The 19876-nt window shown below is 46.1% G+C and overlaps 1 protein-coding gene and 1 pseudogene across 1 annotated transcript; both read left to right on the top strand.

Annotated features, from left to right (window-relative positions):
• Positions 1–10681: 10681 nt before the first annotated feature.
• Positions 10682–12589, top strand: LOC100280684 (uncharacterized). The gene has a single exon (NM_001153603.2). The coding sequence runs from the start codon at positions 10730–10732 to the stop codon at positions 12200–12202; it is 1473 nt and encodes a 490-aa protein (NP_001147075.2). The 5' UTR covers positions 10682–10729; the 3' UTR covers positions 12203–12589.
• Positions 12590–18663: 6074 nt separating this feature from the next.
• On the top strand, positions 18664–19512 carry LOC103625896 (universal stress protein PHOS32-like; annotated as a pseudogene).
• The last annotated feature ends 364 nt before the right edge of the window (positions 19513–19876 follow it).

Raw genomic sequence — 19876 nt, 5'->3', positions numbered from 1 at the left:
AAATTTGGCCTAAGTTTGATTTGAAACTTGAATTCAAATTGAATTTGAAAATGGAGAAAAAGAAATGGAAAAGAAAAGGATAAAACAAAACTGTGCTATTGGGCCAAACAACACCATTCTGGCCCAACTAGCCATTTCAGCCCCCCCCCCCCCACGCGCCGGACGATCCACTGACACGCGGGCCCTCCGCGTCAGCCAACCCACTCCAGGTCGCGCTCGCCCTCACTGCCACTGTCTTTATGGGCCCACGCATCAGCCACAGTCTCGCGCTCGTCCTTTTCTTCCGTCCACTGTCGCGTGGGTCCAAGATGTCAGCCAGCGAGCGCGCGGGGTCATCAACAACCTCCGAACGACGCGGCTTGGGCGGTCATGCCGAACTCCGCGGTACGGCCGCTGACCGAATTCACCTGGGTATATAACCCGACGATGCCTCGTCCCTCAATCGACCCCCTCGGCGCCGCCATCGTATAGCCCTAGCATAGACAGAGTAGTGGAGTTCAGCGAGTGGGTGAGAAGCTTGCAGCCGTGGACAGCCGCCGCAATCCAAATTCACAGTGTGCGCCCTCGTTGCTCGGTCGTGGGGTCTGCGAGGTCCACCGGGGCAAACGCTTGCGACCAGTGAGCCTTCGAGGGGAATTCCAGGGAGCATCGGCGTCCAATTTCTCGTCGGGTCCAAGATCCACGGCGGAGCTGCGGTGCGCCGTGGGCCTGGGTCCCTGCCTCACCCCCGAAGGTAATTCGCCTTCCTGGATGTTCTGCATTCACCCCTAATCGCGTAGCACCAGTTTGATTTTGGTTTAGTGCCCGATGATGGTGGAATTTCAGCTCGCGGGTGAGCTCCACCGCGGGGAGGGCCTGCCATCGCGGCTGGGTGTTCGGGTGGGGAAGAAGGGCCATCGGCCGTTAATTTGTTGGTGGACGGCTGGGATTAGTCCCCGTGTACCCTTTCGCGTTGATTCAATCTGGTCCATTGATCTAGTTTCAACGGACAGGATTGGATCTAGGGTAATAAAATCCGAGCCGTAGATATAGGATTCAGCGGCTGACGATGCATACCGCTTCGGTTGATGTAGTGATCTAATCTGAGCCCTCGGCTGGTGATCCAACGGTCGAGAATCGCCCATAGCCCTTCAGCCGAGTCAATCTTGCTAAAGAACCCCTAGGATTTACAGAAAACAACCCGCAGTCCACACTACGGGAGTTCTGAGTCTTGGTGTCTTTTACGCAGAACCCCCTGGGTTTCTATTAAATAGTGGTCGCAGTCCAAGTAACTCAGAAATTTATTAAATTTAATACAGAAATTCTTTTTAATGCAAAATAATGTCCCAAACTTAAGAAATTCATAACTTGGTGAATTTAGCTCCAAATTGATTCATTCCAGTGGCATTAATTTTGTTTAAGTATTATTTATTACCTAGTACCTTTGTTTAGCCACAAAACTTGAATTAAAATTGTTCAATTGGATTAAACTATTCTAAGCACTAAATAATTTTGGAAATTCATAACTTAATAACCGTAGTTCCGAATTTAGCGGTTCTCGAACCCACGATCTCGTAACGACGCGTAGATTATTATTATGTATCTTGTTCTTATGTTTGGTGTGATGTTAATTTTGCCTATACCATGTATGTCTGTATTGCTACGTTTAGCGGGGAGGACGTGTCATCTGAAGATCATCCTGGTACCTGGAATCTCAAGTCCCAGGCAAGTTGTGCCCTTGATCACTTCTTTTTACCCACTCATGTTCTAATTAATCATAATGATCTGCATAGGTTAATTTTGATGGGACCCAATAGGTTACCCTAGTTTGATTATCTTTATACCTTGTTACCACTGAACTTTTTGGGTAGTACTTGCTAGTGCTTTATGTGGTTTTGGGTATGTAGATACATTACTCATGATTATACTTTTGTTATCAGTTGTTATTTATTGTTCATGTTAAGATCATTATGTTAATTGGAACATGGAGAACCACCCGGGAAAACAGTGCTACCACAAGGGTTTAATGGGACGCCCTTGGCCGATTAATTAGGAAAGCTAGTGGAAGACTACCTTACCCGAAAGGGGCAAGGGCAGTAGGGGAGTGGTCAGTGTAGGGAGGCCCTCGGGAGGATTTTGCTGCGATGGCGGTCCTGCAAGGGATTCCTGCATTGGAGCTTCCTATAAACTGTAGCGGGTTTTCTGAAGCTAGTGGAACTTTGTAAAGGCCTCGTAGTGTTACCCTGCCTCGCCTCCTCGGTAGAGGTGTATGGGAAGTCGCGATCCCTTGGCAGATGGGTAACATGACTTGTGGGTAAAGATGCGCAACCTCTGCAGAGTGTAAAACTGGTATACTAGCCGTGCTCACGGTCATGAGCAGCTCGGACACTCACATGATTAAATTATGGAACTTAAACTCAATTTGTCATATGCATTGCATCGCAGGTGATGTTATTACTTTTGTTCTACTACTTAACTGGGTTTGGTATTTACTTATACTTAGTAATTGCTAATAAAATTTTGACCAACTTTAAAAGCAATGCTCAGCTTCAACCATCCTCTTTGGTAAGCCTTACACTTCACATGAGCTCCCACCTTTGGCGAGTTCATGCACATTATTCCCCATAACTTGTTGAGCGATGAACGTATGTGAGCTCACTCTTGCTGTCTCACACCCCCCCACAGGTCAAGAACAGGTACCACAGGATGAGGCGCATGAAGGATGCTGTGACGAGTTCGTGAGAGGTCTAGGTCGTCGTCTCCCGGTCAACTTCGGGTTGCTGGACCGTTGTCTCCATATAATGTAATTATTTATTTATTTTGTACAGAACTCCGATTATATAGTACAGATGTGACATTCGATCTTGTGCCATGATTCATCATATGTGTGAGACTTGGTCCCAGCACACCTGGTGATTATGTTCGCGCCCGGGCTTTGGACCCCTAAAACCCGGGTGTGACAGAAGTGGTATCAGAGGAATGTTGACTGTAGGACGAAACCTAGATAGAACTGGACAACCAATACTTACTTACCCTTGCTACTCTGATTCTTTTCTAAACTTTTCTTAATCTTTTCTCATCTATTTCCGCTTTACTCTGATTATTCTTACCTTTTCATTCTAAAGACAAATGTGGATTTCACACTTTGAAATCCTGTGCCTAAAGTGACTTTAGGAATAGGAGACCTACTCTTAGGAACAAAAACAAAACTATTTTTATAGGTATTTGTATGCTTGAATGTTTGTTCTTATGATACTTGCCTGATTTGGATCTTTGATTGAGTGTGATGAGTTGTGGAGGAATGTCCACAATTACATCTACATATACGTATAAGCATTAATATAAATGAAATAGAATTTATAAGATAACTAAACAACTTAGATTATCCTCCATTAAAATGTATCTATTTCATAGAGATCCCTCTTATCTTAAAAGACTCTCTCTTATCTTAAAATGATCCATCCTATCTTAAAAGATACTCTCTTACTTTATTAGACTCATCTCTTCTCGAAAGGATTCTCATCTTATCCCAATCGATCTAACCAGTACCAAAAGATTCTATTTTGTTCTTAGAGACTCATCTTGTTCTAATAAGCATACTTATCCTCACCACTTTGCTTATCTCATAATAGTGTAACAAACATGATCTACTCCAAAATAAATCTAGTAGATCTTATCTAGCCTAATCTGAATACATCAATTTAATTCTGATCCCATCTAATCTGATCAGATCTAACCAAATGGACAAACATGTTAGATAATACTGGTAAAATAAGACTGGATCCTACTCCTATAAACCTTGTTCTCCTCTCATGCACTAAACCAAAATTGGTGTCTTAAACCAACTCGTTCATGAAACCACGACCCAGCCTATATTATAGGATGCCCAACCCATTTATCTTATAAGCAAAAAAACTTGGTTCAATCTACCTACCCCATGTACCCACACCTATCTCAACTATGTCCCTAGTTATGGTAACACCGATACCCATTATCCTTGATGATAACACCAAACTTGACCGATATAACAGGTTACATAACTTATCCAACCAATCTAGAAGCAAAACAACAAGATAGACTCTGCTTAACCTTATCTAACTTATAACCACCTATTAACCTATTTTGTTTACCTAAGAATCTGCCTTCACTACATGTCCCAAATTCGGATAACAACTTCGAGAACGAAGATTGAAGATGATCGACTTCATCAAATCAAGGAAGGATAAGATTCAAGCCAGATCTTCGAAGGAATCAAGATCCACAATCTTGGATGGAGTATTTCCTTACCCTATCCTTTCTTGCCCAAACCTATCTATGCTTTAAAAGCATCTTCTATCCTACATAATAAAGTGGACATACATATATACACCCATGCTTTTCTAACCACCAGCTCCACCAAGCTACATAAACATATATATACGTTACTACTATTTGTAAGATCTAAATATTACTTTAGTTAGTAGTTAGTATTTTGCTATTTTAGGAATAATAAGGTCTAATTGACCCCATGTGTTGCTAGTAAATTATGCATTATGCTGAGATTTTGTTTGTGCATATGTTTTGAGATAACATGGTTATACTCTTTTCTTACAAATCTCGAGGACGAGATTATTTTTAAGGGGGGTAGGATTTGTAATACTCAAAATTGTGTACAAGGAATATATAGTGTTTTCCTTATTTGATGTGCCTCATTTGCATCATAAAAAGAGCATACACAAAAATTTAGAGTTTAATTCAAACAAATGACAAAAAAATGCATCATGTTGGAGTTTATATGTTTGTGCATTAAATAAAATAATAATGTTAATGGTAATAAGATAATAATTGCTAGAAGTTGAATTAAGCCCTAAATTAAACCTAGGGTTTTTGAAAATGAGAAGAAGAGAAATGATATAAAAAATATAAATAATATAAGTATATCTCTAAAAACTTGTATTTTAATTTCACAATATGATTTGGAAATAAATTTGGCCTAAGTTTGATTTGAAACTTGAATTCAAATTGAATTTGAAAATGGAGAAAAAGAAATGGAAAAGAAAAGGATAAAACAAAACTGTGCTATTGGGCCAAACAACACCATTCTGGCCCAACTAGCCATTTCAGCCCCCCCCCACGCGCCGGGCGATCCACTGACACGCGGGCCCTCCGCGTCAGCCAACCCACTCCAGGTCGCGCTCGCCCTCACTGCCACTGTCTTTATGGGCCCATGCATCAGCCGCAGTCTCGCGCTCATCCTTTTCTTCCGTCCACTGTCGCGTGGGTCCAAGATGTCAGCCAACGAGCGCGCGGGGTCATCAACAACCTCCGAACGACGCGGCTTGGGCGGTCATGCCGAACTCCGCGGTACGGCCGCTGACCGAATTCGCCTGGGTATATAACCCGACGATGCCTCGTCCCTCAATCGACCCCCTCGGCGCCGCCATCGTATAGCCCTAGCATAGACAGAGTAGTAGAGTTCAGCAAGTGGGTGAGAAGCTTGCAACCGTGGACAGCCGCCGCAATCCAAATTCACAGTGTGCGCCCTCGTTGCTCGGTCGTGGGGTCTGCGAGGTCCGCCGGGGCAAGCGCTTGCGACCAGTGAGCCTTCGAGGGGAATTCCAGGGAGCATCGGCGTCCAATTTCTCGTCGGGTCCAAGATCCACGACGGAGCTGCGGTGCGCCGTGGGCCTGGGTCCCTGCCTCACCCCCGAAGGTAATTCGCCTTCTTGGATGTTCTGCATTCACCCCTAATCGCGTAGCACCAGTTTGATTTTGGTTTAGTGCCCGATGATGGTGGAATTTCAGCTCGCGGGTGAGCTCCACCGCGGGGAGGGCCTGCCATCGCGGCTGGGTGTTCGGGTGGGGAAGAAGGGCCATCAGCCGTTAATTTGTTGGTGGACGGCTGGGATTAGTCCCCGTGTACCCTTTCGCGTTGATTCAATCTGGTCCATTGATCTAGTTTCAACGGACAGGATTGGATCTAGGGTAATAAAATCCGAGCCGTAGATATAGGATTCAGCGGCTGACGATGCATACCGCTTCGGTTGATGTAGTGATCTAATCTGAGCCCTCGGCTGGTGATCCAACGGCCGAGAATCGCCCGTAGCCCTTCAGCCGAGTCAATCTTGCTAAAGAACCCCTAGGATTTACAGAAAACAACCCGCAGTCCAAACTGCGGGAGTTCTGAGTCTTGGTGTCTTTTGCGCAGAACCCCCTGGATTTCTATTAAATAGTGGCCGCAGTCCAAGTAACTCAGAAATTTATTAAATTTAATACAGAAATTCTTTTTAATGCAAAATAATGTCCCAAACTTAAGAAATTCATAAGGGCTTGTTCGGTTATTTTCAATCCATATGGATTGGAGGGGATTGATACGGATTGGAGGGGATTTTGACTTATTGTAGATTGAAACCCCTTCAATCCCCCTCAATCCATATGGATTGGGGTAAAACCGAACAAGCCCTAACTTGGTGAATTTAGCTCCAAATTGATTCATTCCAGTGGCATTAATTTTGTTTAAGTATTATTTATTACCTAGTACCTTTGTTTAGCCACAAAACTTGAATTAAAATTGTTCATTTGGATTAAACTATTCTAAGCACTAAATAATTTTGGAAATTCATAACTTAATAACCGTAGTTCCGAATTTAGCGGTTCTCGAACCCACGATCTCGTAACGACGCGTAGATTATTATTATGTATGTTGTTCTTATGTTTGGTGTGATGTTAATTTTGCCTATACCATGTATGTCTGTATTGCTACGTTTAGCGGGGAGGACGTGTCATCTGAAGATCATCCTGGTACCTGGAATCTCAAGTCCCAGGCAAGTTGTGCCCTTGATCACTTCTTTTTACCCACTCATGTTCTAATTAATCATAATGATCTGCATAGGTTAATTTTGATGGGACCCAATAGGTTACCCTAGTTTGATTATCTTTATACCTTGTTACCACTGAACTTTTTGGGTAGTACTTGCTAGTGCTTTATGTGGTTTTGGGTATGAAGATACATTACTCATGATTATACTTTTGTTATCAGTTGTTATTTATTGTTCATGTTAAGATCATTATGTTAATTGGAACATGGAGAACCACCCGGGAAAACAGTGCTACCACAAGGGTTTAATGGGACGCCCTTGACCGATTAATTAGGAAAGCTAGTGGAAGACTACCTTACCCGAAAGGGGCAAGGGCAGTAGGGGAGTGGTCAGTGTAGGGAGGCCCTCGGGAGGATTTTGCTGCGATGGCGGTCCTGCAAGGGATTCCTGCATTGGAGCTTCCTATAAACTGTAGCGGGTTTTCTGAAGCTAGTGGAACTTTGTAAAGGCCTCGTAGTGTTACCCTGCCTCGCCTCCTCGGTAGAGGTGTATGGGAAGTCGCGATCCCTTGGCAGATGGGTAACATGACTTGTGGGTAAAGATGTGCAACCTCTGCAGAGTGTAAAACTGAAATACTAGCCGTGCTCACGGTCATGAGCAGCTCGGATACTCACATGATTAAATTATGGAACTTAAACTCAATTTGTCATATGCATTGCATCGCAGGTGATGTTATTACTTTTGTTCTACTACTTAACTGAGTTTGGTATTTACTTATACTTAGTAATTGCTAATAAAATTTTGACCAACTTTAAAAGCAATGCTCAGCTTCAACCATCCTCTTTGGTAAGCCTTACACTTCACATGAGCTCCCACCTTTGGCGAGTTCATGCACATTATTCCCCACAACTTGTTGAGCGATGAACGTATGTGAGCTCACTCTTGCTGTCTCACACCCCCCACAGGTCAAGAACAGGTACCACAGGATGAGGCGCATGAAGGATGCTGTGACGAGTTCGTGAGAGGTCTAGGTCGTCGTCTCCCAGTCAACTTCGGGTTGCTGGACCGTTGTCTCCATATAATGTAATTATTTATTTATTTTGTACAGAACTCCGATTATATAGTACAGATGTGACATTCGATCATGTGCCATGATTCATCATATGTGTGAGACTTGGTCTCAGCACACCTGGTGATTATGTTCGCGCCCGAGCTTTGGACCCCTAAAACCCGGGTGTGACAGGGGATTCGCTGGAGATTTGCTAGTACTATAGTTGTTGGCTCAGTTGGTACTGTTTGTGTGGAGCGTTGCTGACCCGGGTAGGTTCTTCATGCTGAAGGAGTCGGCGACAAACCCTTGACGCATACATGCTTCCAGGTAGAATTCTGGCCTGGTGTATGCCTTCAGCACCAAGGTCTTCCGTTCCTTCGGTTATGGCGTCGTAATTATATTGAGCTATTCAACCAAAAAGGCGATAAATTATGCTCGAGACCACAAGAAAGGGTAGCGGTCCAAGCTAAAACTCGAAAACCACAAGAAATCAACAGCATCAGTCGCCAAGTAGCTGCAGTGATCTGACGGAGCACGTCGCAGGCCGACGAACCCACCACCCGATATCACTTGTCATTTTCAGCCCACTGCGCTGTTTTCGTCTCTCTCTATCTTTATATATATATATATATATATATATATATATATATATATATATATATACAGTCACGGCCAGAAGAAAGTTCCTCCTCACTTGTGTCCTCCACTCGCACATGTTGGATTGACTGGACGCCGAGAAGCTTGTCGACCAACCAAGTCAAATGGAACGGAGCCTTGACAGCCAAGGCAGCGTGAGGAGTCGCTGGAGAAGGATAAGCACGTGCACGTCAAACACAAACAGATACCCGGCCTTCTTGGACGAAGCCTCCTCCAGTCCTCCTTGGACCTAGCTCCTCCCAGCCCAGCAACAAAAGCACGGAAGGAACTCGTCAGTCGTCACACAGCAACCACCTCCTAACCTATATAAATGCATGCTGGCAGGCTACCACGCTCAGCAGCAAAAGTGCAAGATCATCATCGGGGCAAATAGCTAGCAGGCCAGGTCAGTCATCAGGAGGTGATCGGCTGAGGAGAAGCTCGTACGTGCGGTCGATCCATCATGGTGTGGGGACTGGGAGGATGCTTCGGCGGTGTCGCCGTCGCCGCGGTGTCGCCTGTTGCAGCAGGCCGGAAGCAATCGGCGTCAGAAGGCGGAGCAGAAGCCAAGCAGCAGCAGCAGCAGCGGGTGGCACCACGAGAGGAGGAGCAGCAGGCGGCGGCATCAGTAGCAGGAGGCCGTAAGGAGAGGAAGAAGAAGGACGGTGAGAAGGCTTCCGTAGTTGTGATGCACCAGTTCCCCTTCCACTCGCGCCCCGGCTTGCTCTGAAATCCATCGATTGATTCTCATTCTCCCTTTCACTCGAGTATACAAGCTCACCATTCGCGCAGGAAACTATATATAGACTTGGCTCTGGTGAAAACGGAAGCTAACGCGTTCCTGTTCCTTCCCGCCTCTGTACATTCGTCCACGGTCGGTGTATTTTGTGTGGATCAGTTTTGTATGATGTATAGTAAATGATGGATTGTATATTTGTATACGTAAACACGTCCATTTATGCTTGATGAGTACCACCACTGAGATTTGTTCTATACTACATCAGTAGATGCATGGGTTGACTGTGACGATGATCACACCATCTTAATTTGTTCATATTTACTGCCAAACACAGTTGTACAACTTATTTGTATGTCATTATCAGTATACACCATTTTTCCATAAAAATTGGGCTACTGTTGTTATAAACCTGCACCTACTATATCCTCTAGTCCATAAACCAAACATATACTCCCCCCGTCATAAAATATAACTCGTTTTATACTAGTCGTATATTCATTAAGTAACATATGGATGCAATTTGCACGTATGTCTATATTCATTATCATTTGGATGAATGTTGATAGAAAAAAAGAGTGAGCTAGAAAGAACTTTATTTTGAGACAGAGAGAGTATCTTTTGTCTATATGGAACTGAGCTGTGAGCAGCAGCCATCAGCTGTAGTTTGAACACATAAGTTCTCTTGTATGTATATTAAACATCAGTAATTCATTGTTCTCATATGAAAAAACAGAGAGAACAACAACTTTCCAAGTGCAATGGATCACAAACATCTCAACTAACCAACACGTCCTGGCGTAGTAGTGTGGTACGGCGTTAACTAGAGGCCCTAATTCCAATTGTAGCTTGCTGACAGCACTGGTCTGGTCAGAGTTAAGACGGGTGCATATGGACTTAACCTTCTCCTGCAAAGACCTCTGGTTTAATTTGGGAGGTCATCCATCCTGCTTGTCGTCGAGAGCACTTCGCATATAGCGCTGCCGCATAAGCTTCGGCGACATCTCCATGGAAAACTGGAACGAGAGAAGTACCATACTTCTTTTCTGATCTATCTTTTACATACTGTCCACAGCTAATATGGAGATCAAAGAAAAGAAGAAGATTCAAAGATTGAAGAATTATCGACTACATCATATCAAAAGGAGTAGCTTGTATCATGAACAAGCACGTTTATCTCTTCTCTTTCTGTAGACTCCACTGATCTAGACCTGTGCTGTATGGGTTGCACGTTTATCGACTACAAAGGAAAACTTGATGGCCTATCTGCTCCATGTCTAAAAATAGTCATCTCAAGCTCAAGTTAGCCTCCTAAACAGATGAGAGGGAGCACTTCGTGGGCGATGATCCCGCCATTTCTTCCCCGCCAACCTCTTCAACGGTCCTAATGACTCCTACCTTCCCGACATTTTCTCTTCGCCTCTCACTCTACCTCCGATCCACAGATACACAGGCCTGCGCTTCCCCTTCCTCTCGCGATTCTCCCATCCACTGTACCGGAGCTCCACCACGTCCTCCGGTAAGAAACAGATGAAAGACAGCGACGACGAGGGCGCCGGCGATGGCGTCAACCGCCCGCACACGTCCAACAACCTTCCACTGCCGGCTCCACACTCCGACCCGAACCTCCAGTTCTCGGGTGGGACGGACGATGAGTCCTCGAACCGGGACAGCAGCTCCTCTGCCACCGGCGGCGCGAGCCCGGGGTACTACTCCGACTACCCGTCCAGCTTCAGCGGCGAGTGCTCGCCGTACAACATGTCCCCCTGGAACCAGACCATGGCGTCTCCCTGGTCGCACCACAGCGAGCCCGCCGGGCTCGGAGGCGGCCCGCCCACGATGGCGCCGGGGACGAGCCTCATCAGCTCGCTGGTGAGGGAGGAAGGCCACATCTACTCGCTCGCCGCCAAGGGCGACACGCTGTACACCGGCTCGGACAGCAAGAACATCCGCGTCTGGCGCAAGCAGAAGGACTCGGGAGGGTTCAAGTCCTCGAGCGGCCTCGTGAAGGCGATCGTCATGTCCGGCGAGCGCATCTTCACGGGCCACCAGGACGGCAAGATCAGGGTGTGGAAGGTGTCGGCCAAGAACGGCATGCACAAGCGCGTCGGCAGCCTGCCCCGCCTGCGCGACTTCCTGCGCGGCTCGCTCAACCCGTCCAACTACGTGGAGGTGCGCAAGAACCGGTCGGCGCTGTGGATCCGGCACAGCGACGCCGTGTCGTGCCTGAGCCCGACGGACCCGGCGCAGGGGCTGCTCTACTCCGGGTCGTGGGACCGCACCTTCAAGGTGTGGCGCATCAGCGACTCCAAGTGCCTCGAGTCGGTGGTGGCGCACGACGACAACGTCAACTCCGTCGTGGCGGCGTTCGACGGGCTGGTGTTCACGGGCTCGGCCGACGGCACGGTCAAGGTGTGGCGGCGCGAGCAGCAGGGGAAGGGCACCAAGCACACGGCCGTGCAGACGCTGCTGAAGCAGGAGCACGCGGTGAACGCGCTCGCCGTGAGCGCCGTCGCGCCCGTGCTCTACTGCGGCTCCTCCGACGGCCTGGTCAACTTCTGGGAGGGCGACCGCCACCTCGTCCACGGCGGCGTCATGCGCGGCCACAAGAAGGCCGTGTTCTGCCTCGCAGCGGCCGGCGCGCTACTGCTCAGCGGCTCCGCCGACAACACCATCTTCGTGTGGCGCCGCGACTGCGGGGTGCACTCGTGCCTCTCGGTCCTCACGGGCCACACCGAGCCCATCAGGTGCATCGCCGTCGTCGAGGACAACGGCGAGAACAGCAGCGAGTCCAACGCCGGTGACTCTGCTGGCGGAGGGGGGTCGTCGGCGTCGCGGTGGATCGTGTACACCGGCAGCCTCGACAAGTCGATCAAGGTGTGGCGCGTGACCGACGAGGCGCCGGACCCGCTGTTCCACGGCTCCGGCGATGCGCCCCAGATATTCGACCGGTATCCCGGCGACGCCTTCGGGGCCAGTGGCTCGACGACGTCGTTCCGCTAAGACGATTTGTCTGATCGATCACTTGCAGCGAAATTACACGTCGTCTCACTTCACAAGAAAACGTCTTGGGAGGACTAAATTATACTCTAAATACATATACATATACCACGTCCATATATACACTGTTGGAAATGGCTGAAATTGTAAGGTATAAAAATTTATGATCTATAGCTTGTGCTGGGCACAACCGCACGAGCTATGTAGTTTGGTTACCTTTTAAATTTGTGAGTTGTGACAGAGATGGCGAATTTAGTTAGGTATACGTTTGCTTTTTGCAACTTTGCATTGCTATATGGCAAATTTTGAAGCATACTTATCTGTTGTACTAGCTGAAAATGAATTCGTTTTGTGTTAACAATGTATTCAATAAATATCTCGATTTTAACCCCCAGTGGTCTTTTTGAATTCAAACCTGAAATTGTCATCTGTTGAAACATAACTGACACGCCAGCCACTCATTGTTCCGAGAAGTGCTTACGATAAAAAATACCAAATGGATACTCAAACAACCCTGTCTTGTAACAGTGTTTCTTAAAATCATAACTTTACAATATTATATTTTACAATTGTCTTAATAATACCATAGTAGCCAGCTCCAAAAATACTGGATACAATGTTGAAATAGTAATCCGTCAAAGATCTTAAACCGAGTCTTATCTTAAAATATAGCATTCTAGACTAAAAAATAGCATCCAACATAAGTCATAATTTATAAATTTAGATCAAATAGCTTCCAACAGAAGTCATAGAATTTTCTAATCTAGCTTCTGCTGGGCACGAGCTATGTAGTTTGGTTACCTTTTGTGACAGAGATGGCGTGTACGTTTGCTTTTTGCAACTTTGCATTTCTTTATGGGACATTTTGAAGCATGCTTATCTGTTGTACTAGCTGAAAATGAATTGGTTTTGTGGTAACGATGTATTCAGTAAATGTCTCGAATTTAACCCCAAGTGGTCTTTTCAAATCCAAACCTGAAATTATCATCTGTTGAAATATAATTGACACGATACTCGTTGTGCCGAGAAGTGCTTATACAATGGAAAATACCAAATGAAGACTCTAGAACACCCCTTTTAGTCTGCAAGTAAAGTGGTAATCCTGAGCAGAAAAGTTATTGTATGTATATCGAGATGGTTAGCATATTAAATCTATATGGAACACATCTAACAAAAACATGATGAGTGACTCGTCGTTACTAGCATGGAGCATGGCTTCAGCTTGATCGAAGATGAGTTTACACCGTCGTTGAAGTTCATAGATATCATGATACTGATCAACTCAATGGACAACCATGTGATTGCTGACCTAAAAATTGATCCGGTCTAACCCATGCAAGTTCTTCAGCGGAGCGAGGTTTCAAAAACAACGCTTTCTTCATCGTTGTCGTTAGACTGGCGTCAAGGATCGAGTAGTCTAAGGTCACGCAACACTGGAACTCACTCATATAAAACACTAACATACAGTAAATTGGTTGTTTCTTGTGACCAAGAACACCGTCTATTATATATAAAGATTAGCTTTATGATATCCACACAAAAGGAGAAGCGAACTCTATTACGATGATCGATTCAGTCGCCGTGCAAGACAGGATCAAATTGAGTGCAATACGTTAAGCTACCACCTGATTCCTTTTTGGATCTGGTGCCGGCGGCACTTTAACCTCTTTTGATTCTGGAGTTCGAATATTTGGATATCCATTATAAGTATTAAATATAACCTAATTATGAAGCTAATTATATAGATAAAGACTAAACGAGGGGATAAATTTATTAAACCTGATTAATCTATGATTAGTAAATATTTACTTTAGTATCACATAGAGTTAGGTTTAATATGTTTGTCTTGTCGTTTAATCTTCATGTACGTAATTAGTTTTATAATAATTAAACTATATCTAATATATTTAACGAGCATCTAGATATGGAATATTCGATATGACAGCCTATCCTCTTCATCCGGTGTTGGAATTCAGTGTTGGTGCAGAAGCGAGGACGGAAAGGCCGAACTGCGACGGCGAGATGGTGAGCACCTGATGGTTTGGTTGGTGGATCGAGATGAACAGATGCGTTAGGATAAGCTATCAATCAAAGCTTTCAGGTGTGTCAGACATAACACATCTCTACCTCATGCCTTGTTCCGACGGCAGACAGACATGCGAGCTTTTTTCTATTATGGTACTAGTTTTTTAACTTCTCCCTAATAGCATTTACAAGTAAACCTATTCTTTAAAATAGTACTCTAGCCTCTTTAATTATTTTTATATTCTTTTCTTATTTCTTCACCACATAGATTCCCTCGTGATTAATGCAGAGTAATGTAGTTGTTCATAGCTTGCTGGAGTCCCTTCAACACTAATTTAGACAATCAAAGTAAACTTCAGGAAACATCATTCTGTTATTATAATTAATCAACAACTTGAGCACACTGGAAACTCCCGTTCAGCGTGGGCTGTTTGGCAGCTTAAGTATCATCAACGAAATATTCTGACAAAATATTTGTTGATAACGATCAAGGACTGACCAAAGGTTGCTTTCTCGTTCTGATGGGTGCAGAAAATTGTTTTGCCGCATTGCAAGCGCAATAACAGCTTAATTGGTTTATTCTAAAAGATGCTTGTAGGAAGAAATAAGAAAAAAAAAACAAAAATAATTTAAAAGAGGTCAAAGTACTATTTTAAATAATGTATTCACTTGTAAGTGCTATTAGGGAGAAGTAGAAATTGTGAGTATAAAATAAGTATTATAATAGCAAAAAAAAAAAACTCCAGACAGACAGAGCTGGGTGACGTTACGCTCGAATTGACGGCTGGTGTCACGAGACTCAGACTGCACACGGCAGGAAGGGCACAGAAGCACCAGCGACAGTACACGATGCTGGTTGCCGAGCGGGACGTGCCAGCGCTGGTATTGCTTATTCTGACGGAGCCGTGCACGGTGCGACGTGCCTGGCTACCGTAGGAGCTAGTTTGGGAGCCATAAAACCAGAGGGGATTGTAAGGGCTAAAATCTCATCCTTATACAATTTTGAATAAGAAAGGGATTTTAGCCCTCCAATTCTTTCTGGTATTTGGACTTACAAACTAGACCTAGATGTTTGTGTGTATCGTTTGTACAAACGGACGATACCAATCCATCAATCTAGCTAGCGGTGGTGTGCAGCGCAGCGCTTTGCGCCAGAAAAGGGCCTGCTCACGCGGTAAATTATTCTCCGAGTCATTAGATTAAATACATATAATTATGAAATAAAACTCTACTAAGTATAGATGTCCTCGGGGGCTTATCCAAAAGTGCGCGGGACGTGAGGGGCCCTGATGACTTACCGATAGGTGCCCACAGGCCACAACATAGGTGGAAATAGCTAGGTGGCACACAGGGCCGGTCTTGAGCTTTCATGGACCCAGGGCCAAACAACAAATTGGGGGCTTTTGAAAATTATATATATACACTTTCTTCTAAGTACATAAGCAAAATTTTAAATGATAAAAGTCTCTAATATATCAAAACAACTTCAAATCTTTGTACATATTACCTCAAAATTTTCTTCTAATATTTTTTGATGCAAAGTCATTGATAATAGTGTTGCTATCAACCTCATCTAATATTTTTTTTCTCAATACATAAAATAGTCAATCCGTTGAGCCGATCTTGAGACATCGTTGACCTTAAATGGTTCTTCAACAATTTCAACTTTGAAAAGCTTCTCTCAGCCGATGCCACAGTCACAGCCACAATAAATAATATAGTATACATGTGCTAAGAACATTGTGCCATGGACCCATCATAGAATTTGGATTTCTGCTAAAACTATAGTATACGTGTTCTAAGAACACTAGTATTTGGCTCACTACATTTATGTCGACGACTCTTGCACTAAACCCTAGCAACGCCACCCTCAAGGAGCCACGAGGGTTTGTTCGCTAGATGCCATGGGGCGCAGGTAGCTTCGGGTCTTATCTGTTATGTGCCCCTAGAAACGATGCGCCCTATTCGTTAGGTGCACTGGGCGCAAGGGCTCTGGAAGCTTATTCATTAGGTGCTCCACGGCGCAGAGACGAGGTCTTTATCCTTATGATTATTGGTTGTCTGCATACGCACCTACATGCTTGTTCGAGCTTGGCTCGCGGGAGACGTAATTTTTCCACGTTTCTGCGCGTGCAGGCAGAAAGCCACAAATTGGTCTGTGCTGTACCAGCAGATGCAGACTCGCTCGCTCGCATGCAGCCATCCAAACATGTGCTTACCCAAAGTCAACGCACACACTGCGCCTGGCTGTCAGCACGCATCCAACCAAACACATTGTATATGTTTAGGTGGCCGAGGCTGCCAAGGATCCCAGAAGATTTTGGGGATGCCCCGAGATATGAGACATTGATGCCGTACTTGTTATGCTTTGCTCGGCGCTATGAATTTTGGCGATGAGCTTGACAGTGGTCTACGATATCGGATTAGAGATGGCAATGAGTAAATACCTCCGATATTAGTACCCCATACTCATACCCATGAAAAAAATAACTGTGACGGGTGTTGGAGCGAAGGTCGTCCGCCCCATTGTTTAGTCCGCTTTAACGTAAATTGAACAGGTTCTATCCTGGACACAGGAGGTGAAGGGTATTTCAACCCGTACTGAAGCCAAAGTCTCGGTCGGAGAACTTACGAAGGTTTGGAGGCGAAGGGACATACCGCTTAAAGCGGGGGCTCCTCGGGACTTCGCTCGTCATGACCACCTGCTTGGGCGGCTCCGAGTACAAGCCTTGCCAAGGATCGAAGTCCAGGCGCCCCAGAGCAAAGAGTGTCGCGTCCCAAGGAAAACCGCACCCATCGTGCATGGGGCAGGGCTCATGCGATGCCCTGCTGGCCATTTGGACCCATTTATAAGCCCCTTCCTAGGGTAGGGTTTGTAGTGTATTTAATCACGTTGTACTTAAGACTCGATGTAATGATCTTTAATGACCCCCAAGGGGGAATATTCTAGGGCTAAAGCAGGTAACCGAGGGGCATAATTGTACTTAGAAGGGCATGCACACCCGTCTCATTACCTAGAAATACCCCCCGCATTGTACATTGATGGGACACGCTTAACAAGACACTGCAGTTCTCTGTCCACTGTTTTGTTGAGCACCTGAGAATTTCCCACTTCCTGTTGTTTGGGGCCACTCGACCACGTGTCAGTCGGTTCCAACATCGGGTCACTCATATACATTGGTGGGTATGAATTTACCCCATACCGATACCCATACTAGTATGGGTCACCCGTGCCCACAAAGAATAATCATCTATCAAAATGGTATATTATACAATTGCCAAGTATATCCATCCAAATATCATTACAAAATTGCTAGCATCATTTAACCATGCATTCAACAACACCAAAGATAATTGGATAAAATAGTAACACTAGAATAGTACTACATAGCACGTTACATGGTTATGAAATAGCAGTTAAGCCTTCTATGACGCTATAGTTGAAAAGATTTTTAAATAGTTAAAAAAAAGATGGATGACTGAAGCTCAAGCTCGTGCTTTTGGGCTAAGTTTATACTGAGTATTTTATACCCACGGGTTAACGGGTATGGGTGAGGGCGGAACGTTCTAATACCCGTTTACCCATTGGATAAAGATTTTTGCCTATTAAGAGACCCACATGTAAAATATTTAGTCAATAAACATACCCTAATGGCTAGCTTGGGAATCATATTTTTTCTAAGTGATTTCTATTTTCTCAATGAAAAATGAATTAATTTACTTTTGAAAAATAAAAATCTCTTGGGAAAATGATGTTACCAAACTAGTGTAATAGAGTAAATATCGATAGGGTCAGAGTTACTCATTGAGATGTACTGGATACCTCAAAACCGCGGGAAAGGACATGGAGGGATGAGATAGCATCCAGATCCAGCGGCGGCTGCTTCACGCAACGAGTGACGACCCCCCGCGCTGACTGACAGTGCATTGGCTTTCGCATCAGAATAACCAATCCGATATCTGCACGGCTAGCTGGCCGTGAACCAACCGTTTCCAACTCGACGCACTCAGTCACTGTACTACTAACCTTTTGTCCCGTGTTACCTTATCCATCCAGGAGCCGTGACCTGTGCGTGAAACAGGTTTTACCAACAAGGGAAGGGAACGCCGTCCAACCAACCGAGCTCAGATCAGCTGGTTACGTGCCGTCGCCCGTGCACCACATGGTCGCGACTCGCGAGAGCCTGCGTCCGGCAGCCCTGCGCATCCGGTCCGGTGTCGGGCCGTCCGCGAGCAGCGACGCGATAATTACTTCTAGTTAAAAGGCGCTGGGTTGGGCTCCCTCCGTGTTTCACGCGGCCTGCAGCGCTAGCGTCACGACGCGTGTGGATAGGCGGACCCGAAACGCCCATTCAATCCAGTAAAACGGTATAGCCGTGTCCGCCGCTCTTGCATCTGCGTTCCTCCAACGACTCGCCTCCCACCCACTCACCCACCCCATGGCGACCAACCCCTCCAACAGCGTCGGCGCCGACGTCCCTGCAGCCTCGGCGGCGGTGCGGCTCTCGGTTGCGACGCAGGCGGCCGCAATCCAGCCCTCTTCCCCGCGCTTCTTCTTCTCCTCGCTTGTCGGGACCAACCCGGCCTCCCCGCACCGTCGCATCGCCATCGCCGCTGATCTCAACGACGAGTCCGCCTTCGCAGTCAAGTGGGCCGTGCAGAACTACCTCCGCCCCGGGGACGCCGTCGTGCTGCTCCATGTGCGCCCCACCTCCGTCCTCTACGGCGCCGACTGGGGCTCCATCCCGGTCTCCGTCGCTGACGAGGACGACGCTGCCGAGGACGCCGCCGCCGCCGAGGGCGGCCCCTCGGAGGAGGAGCTGCAAAAGAAGTGGGAGGAGGACTACGACGCCTTCACCTCCACCAAGGCGCAGGACCTCGCGCAACCGCTGATCGACGCCCAGATCCCCTTCAAGATCCATGTCGTCAAGGACCACGAGATGAAGGAGCGCCCCTGCCTCGAGGCTGAGCGCCTTGGCCTTCCGTCATGATCATGGGGAGCCGCGGTTTCGGGGCCTCCCGGAAAGGCAGCAAGGGGCGGCTTGAGAGTGTTAGTGATTATTGTGTATGCCCTGTTGTGGTTGTTCGCTACCCTGATGATGTTGCAGATGTCGGTGGAGATGCATCAGGGGTGACAGATGAGTTGCACACTGTACCAGAGGACGAACCTGTTTATCACGATGCACCTGAGGTGCAGAAAGGTTCGCTTCTTTTCTTTTTGTAGCGTTTACTACAAGCCTGATAGCTTGGTGTGTTTTATGTTACTACTGCCCTCATGCTTATTTAAAGACCCACGTATCTTTTTGGCCAGACAAATTGGTTTATGCTAATATGAAAGGGAAATGTGCCCTTGGGCCATTTCTAAGTATTTTGGTGATTGAGTGCAAACACAAGTGCTTAAATGTGAAAATGTGCTCATGGTTGAACAAAGTGCAAATCACAAGTAAAGGTATGTTTCTAAGCCTTAGTACATTGGTTTTGTGTACTAATATCTTGTCTAAGTGTTAGAAACAGAAAGAAGAAGAAAAGAAAAGAAGTGGAGAGTGGCTGTGTACAGCCAAAGGCTGTTTCGGGCTGGGGCACCGGACTGTCCGGTGTGCACCGGACAGTGTCCGGTGCGCCAGACCAGCGCGGAGCAAACCAGCCGCTCTC

This window comes from Zea mays, chromosome 5, assembly GCF_902167145.1.
Source record: "Zea mays cultivar B73 chromosome 5, Zm-B73-REFERENCE-NAM-5.0, whole genome shotgun sequence".
Taxonomy (NCBI): Eukaryota; Viridiplantae; Streptophyta; class Magnoliopsida; order Poales; family Poaceae; genus Zea; species Zea mays.
The sequence above is the reverse complement of the archived record's forward strand: the minus strand, read 5'-3'. Positions and strand labels throughout refer to the sequence as shown.

Excerpts from the sequence above, each read along its gene's own strand:
- LOC100280684 (NM_001153603.2), top strand. The coding sequence starts at position 10,730 with ATGAAAGACAGCGACGACGAGGGCGCCGGCGATGGCGTCAACCGCCCG.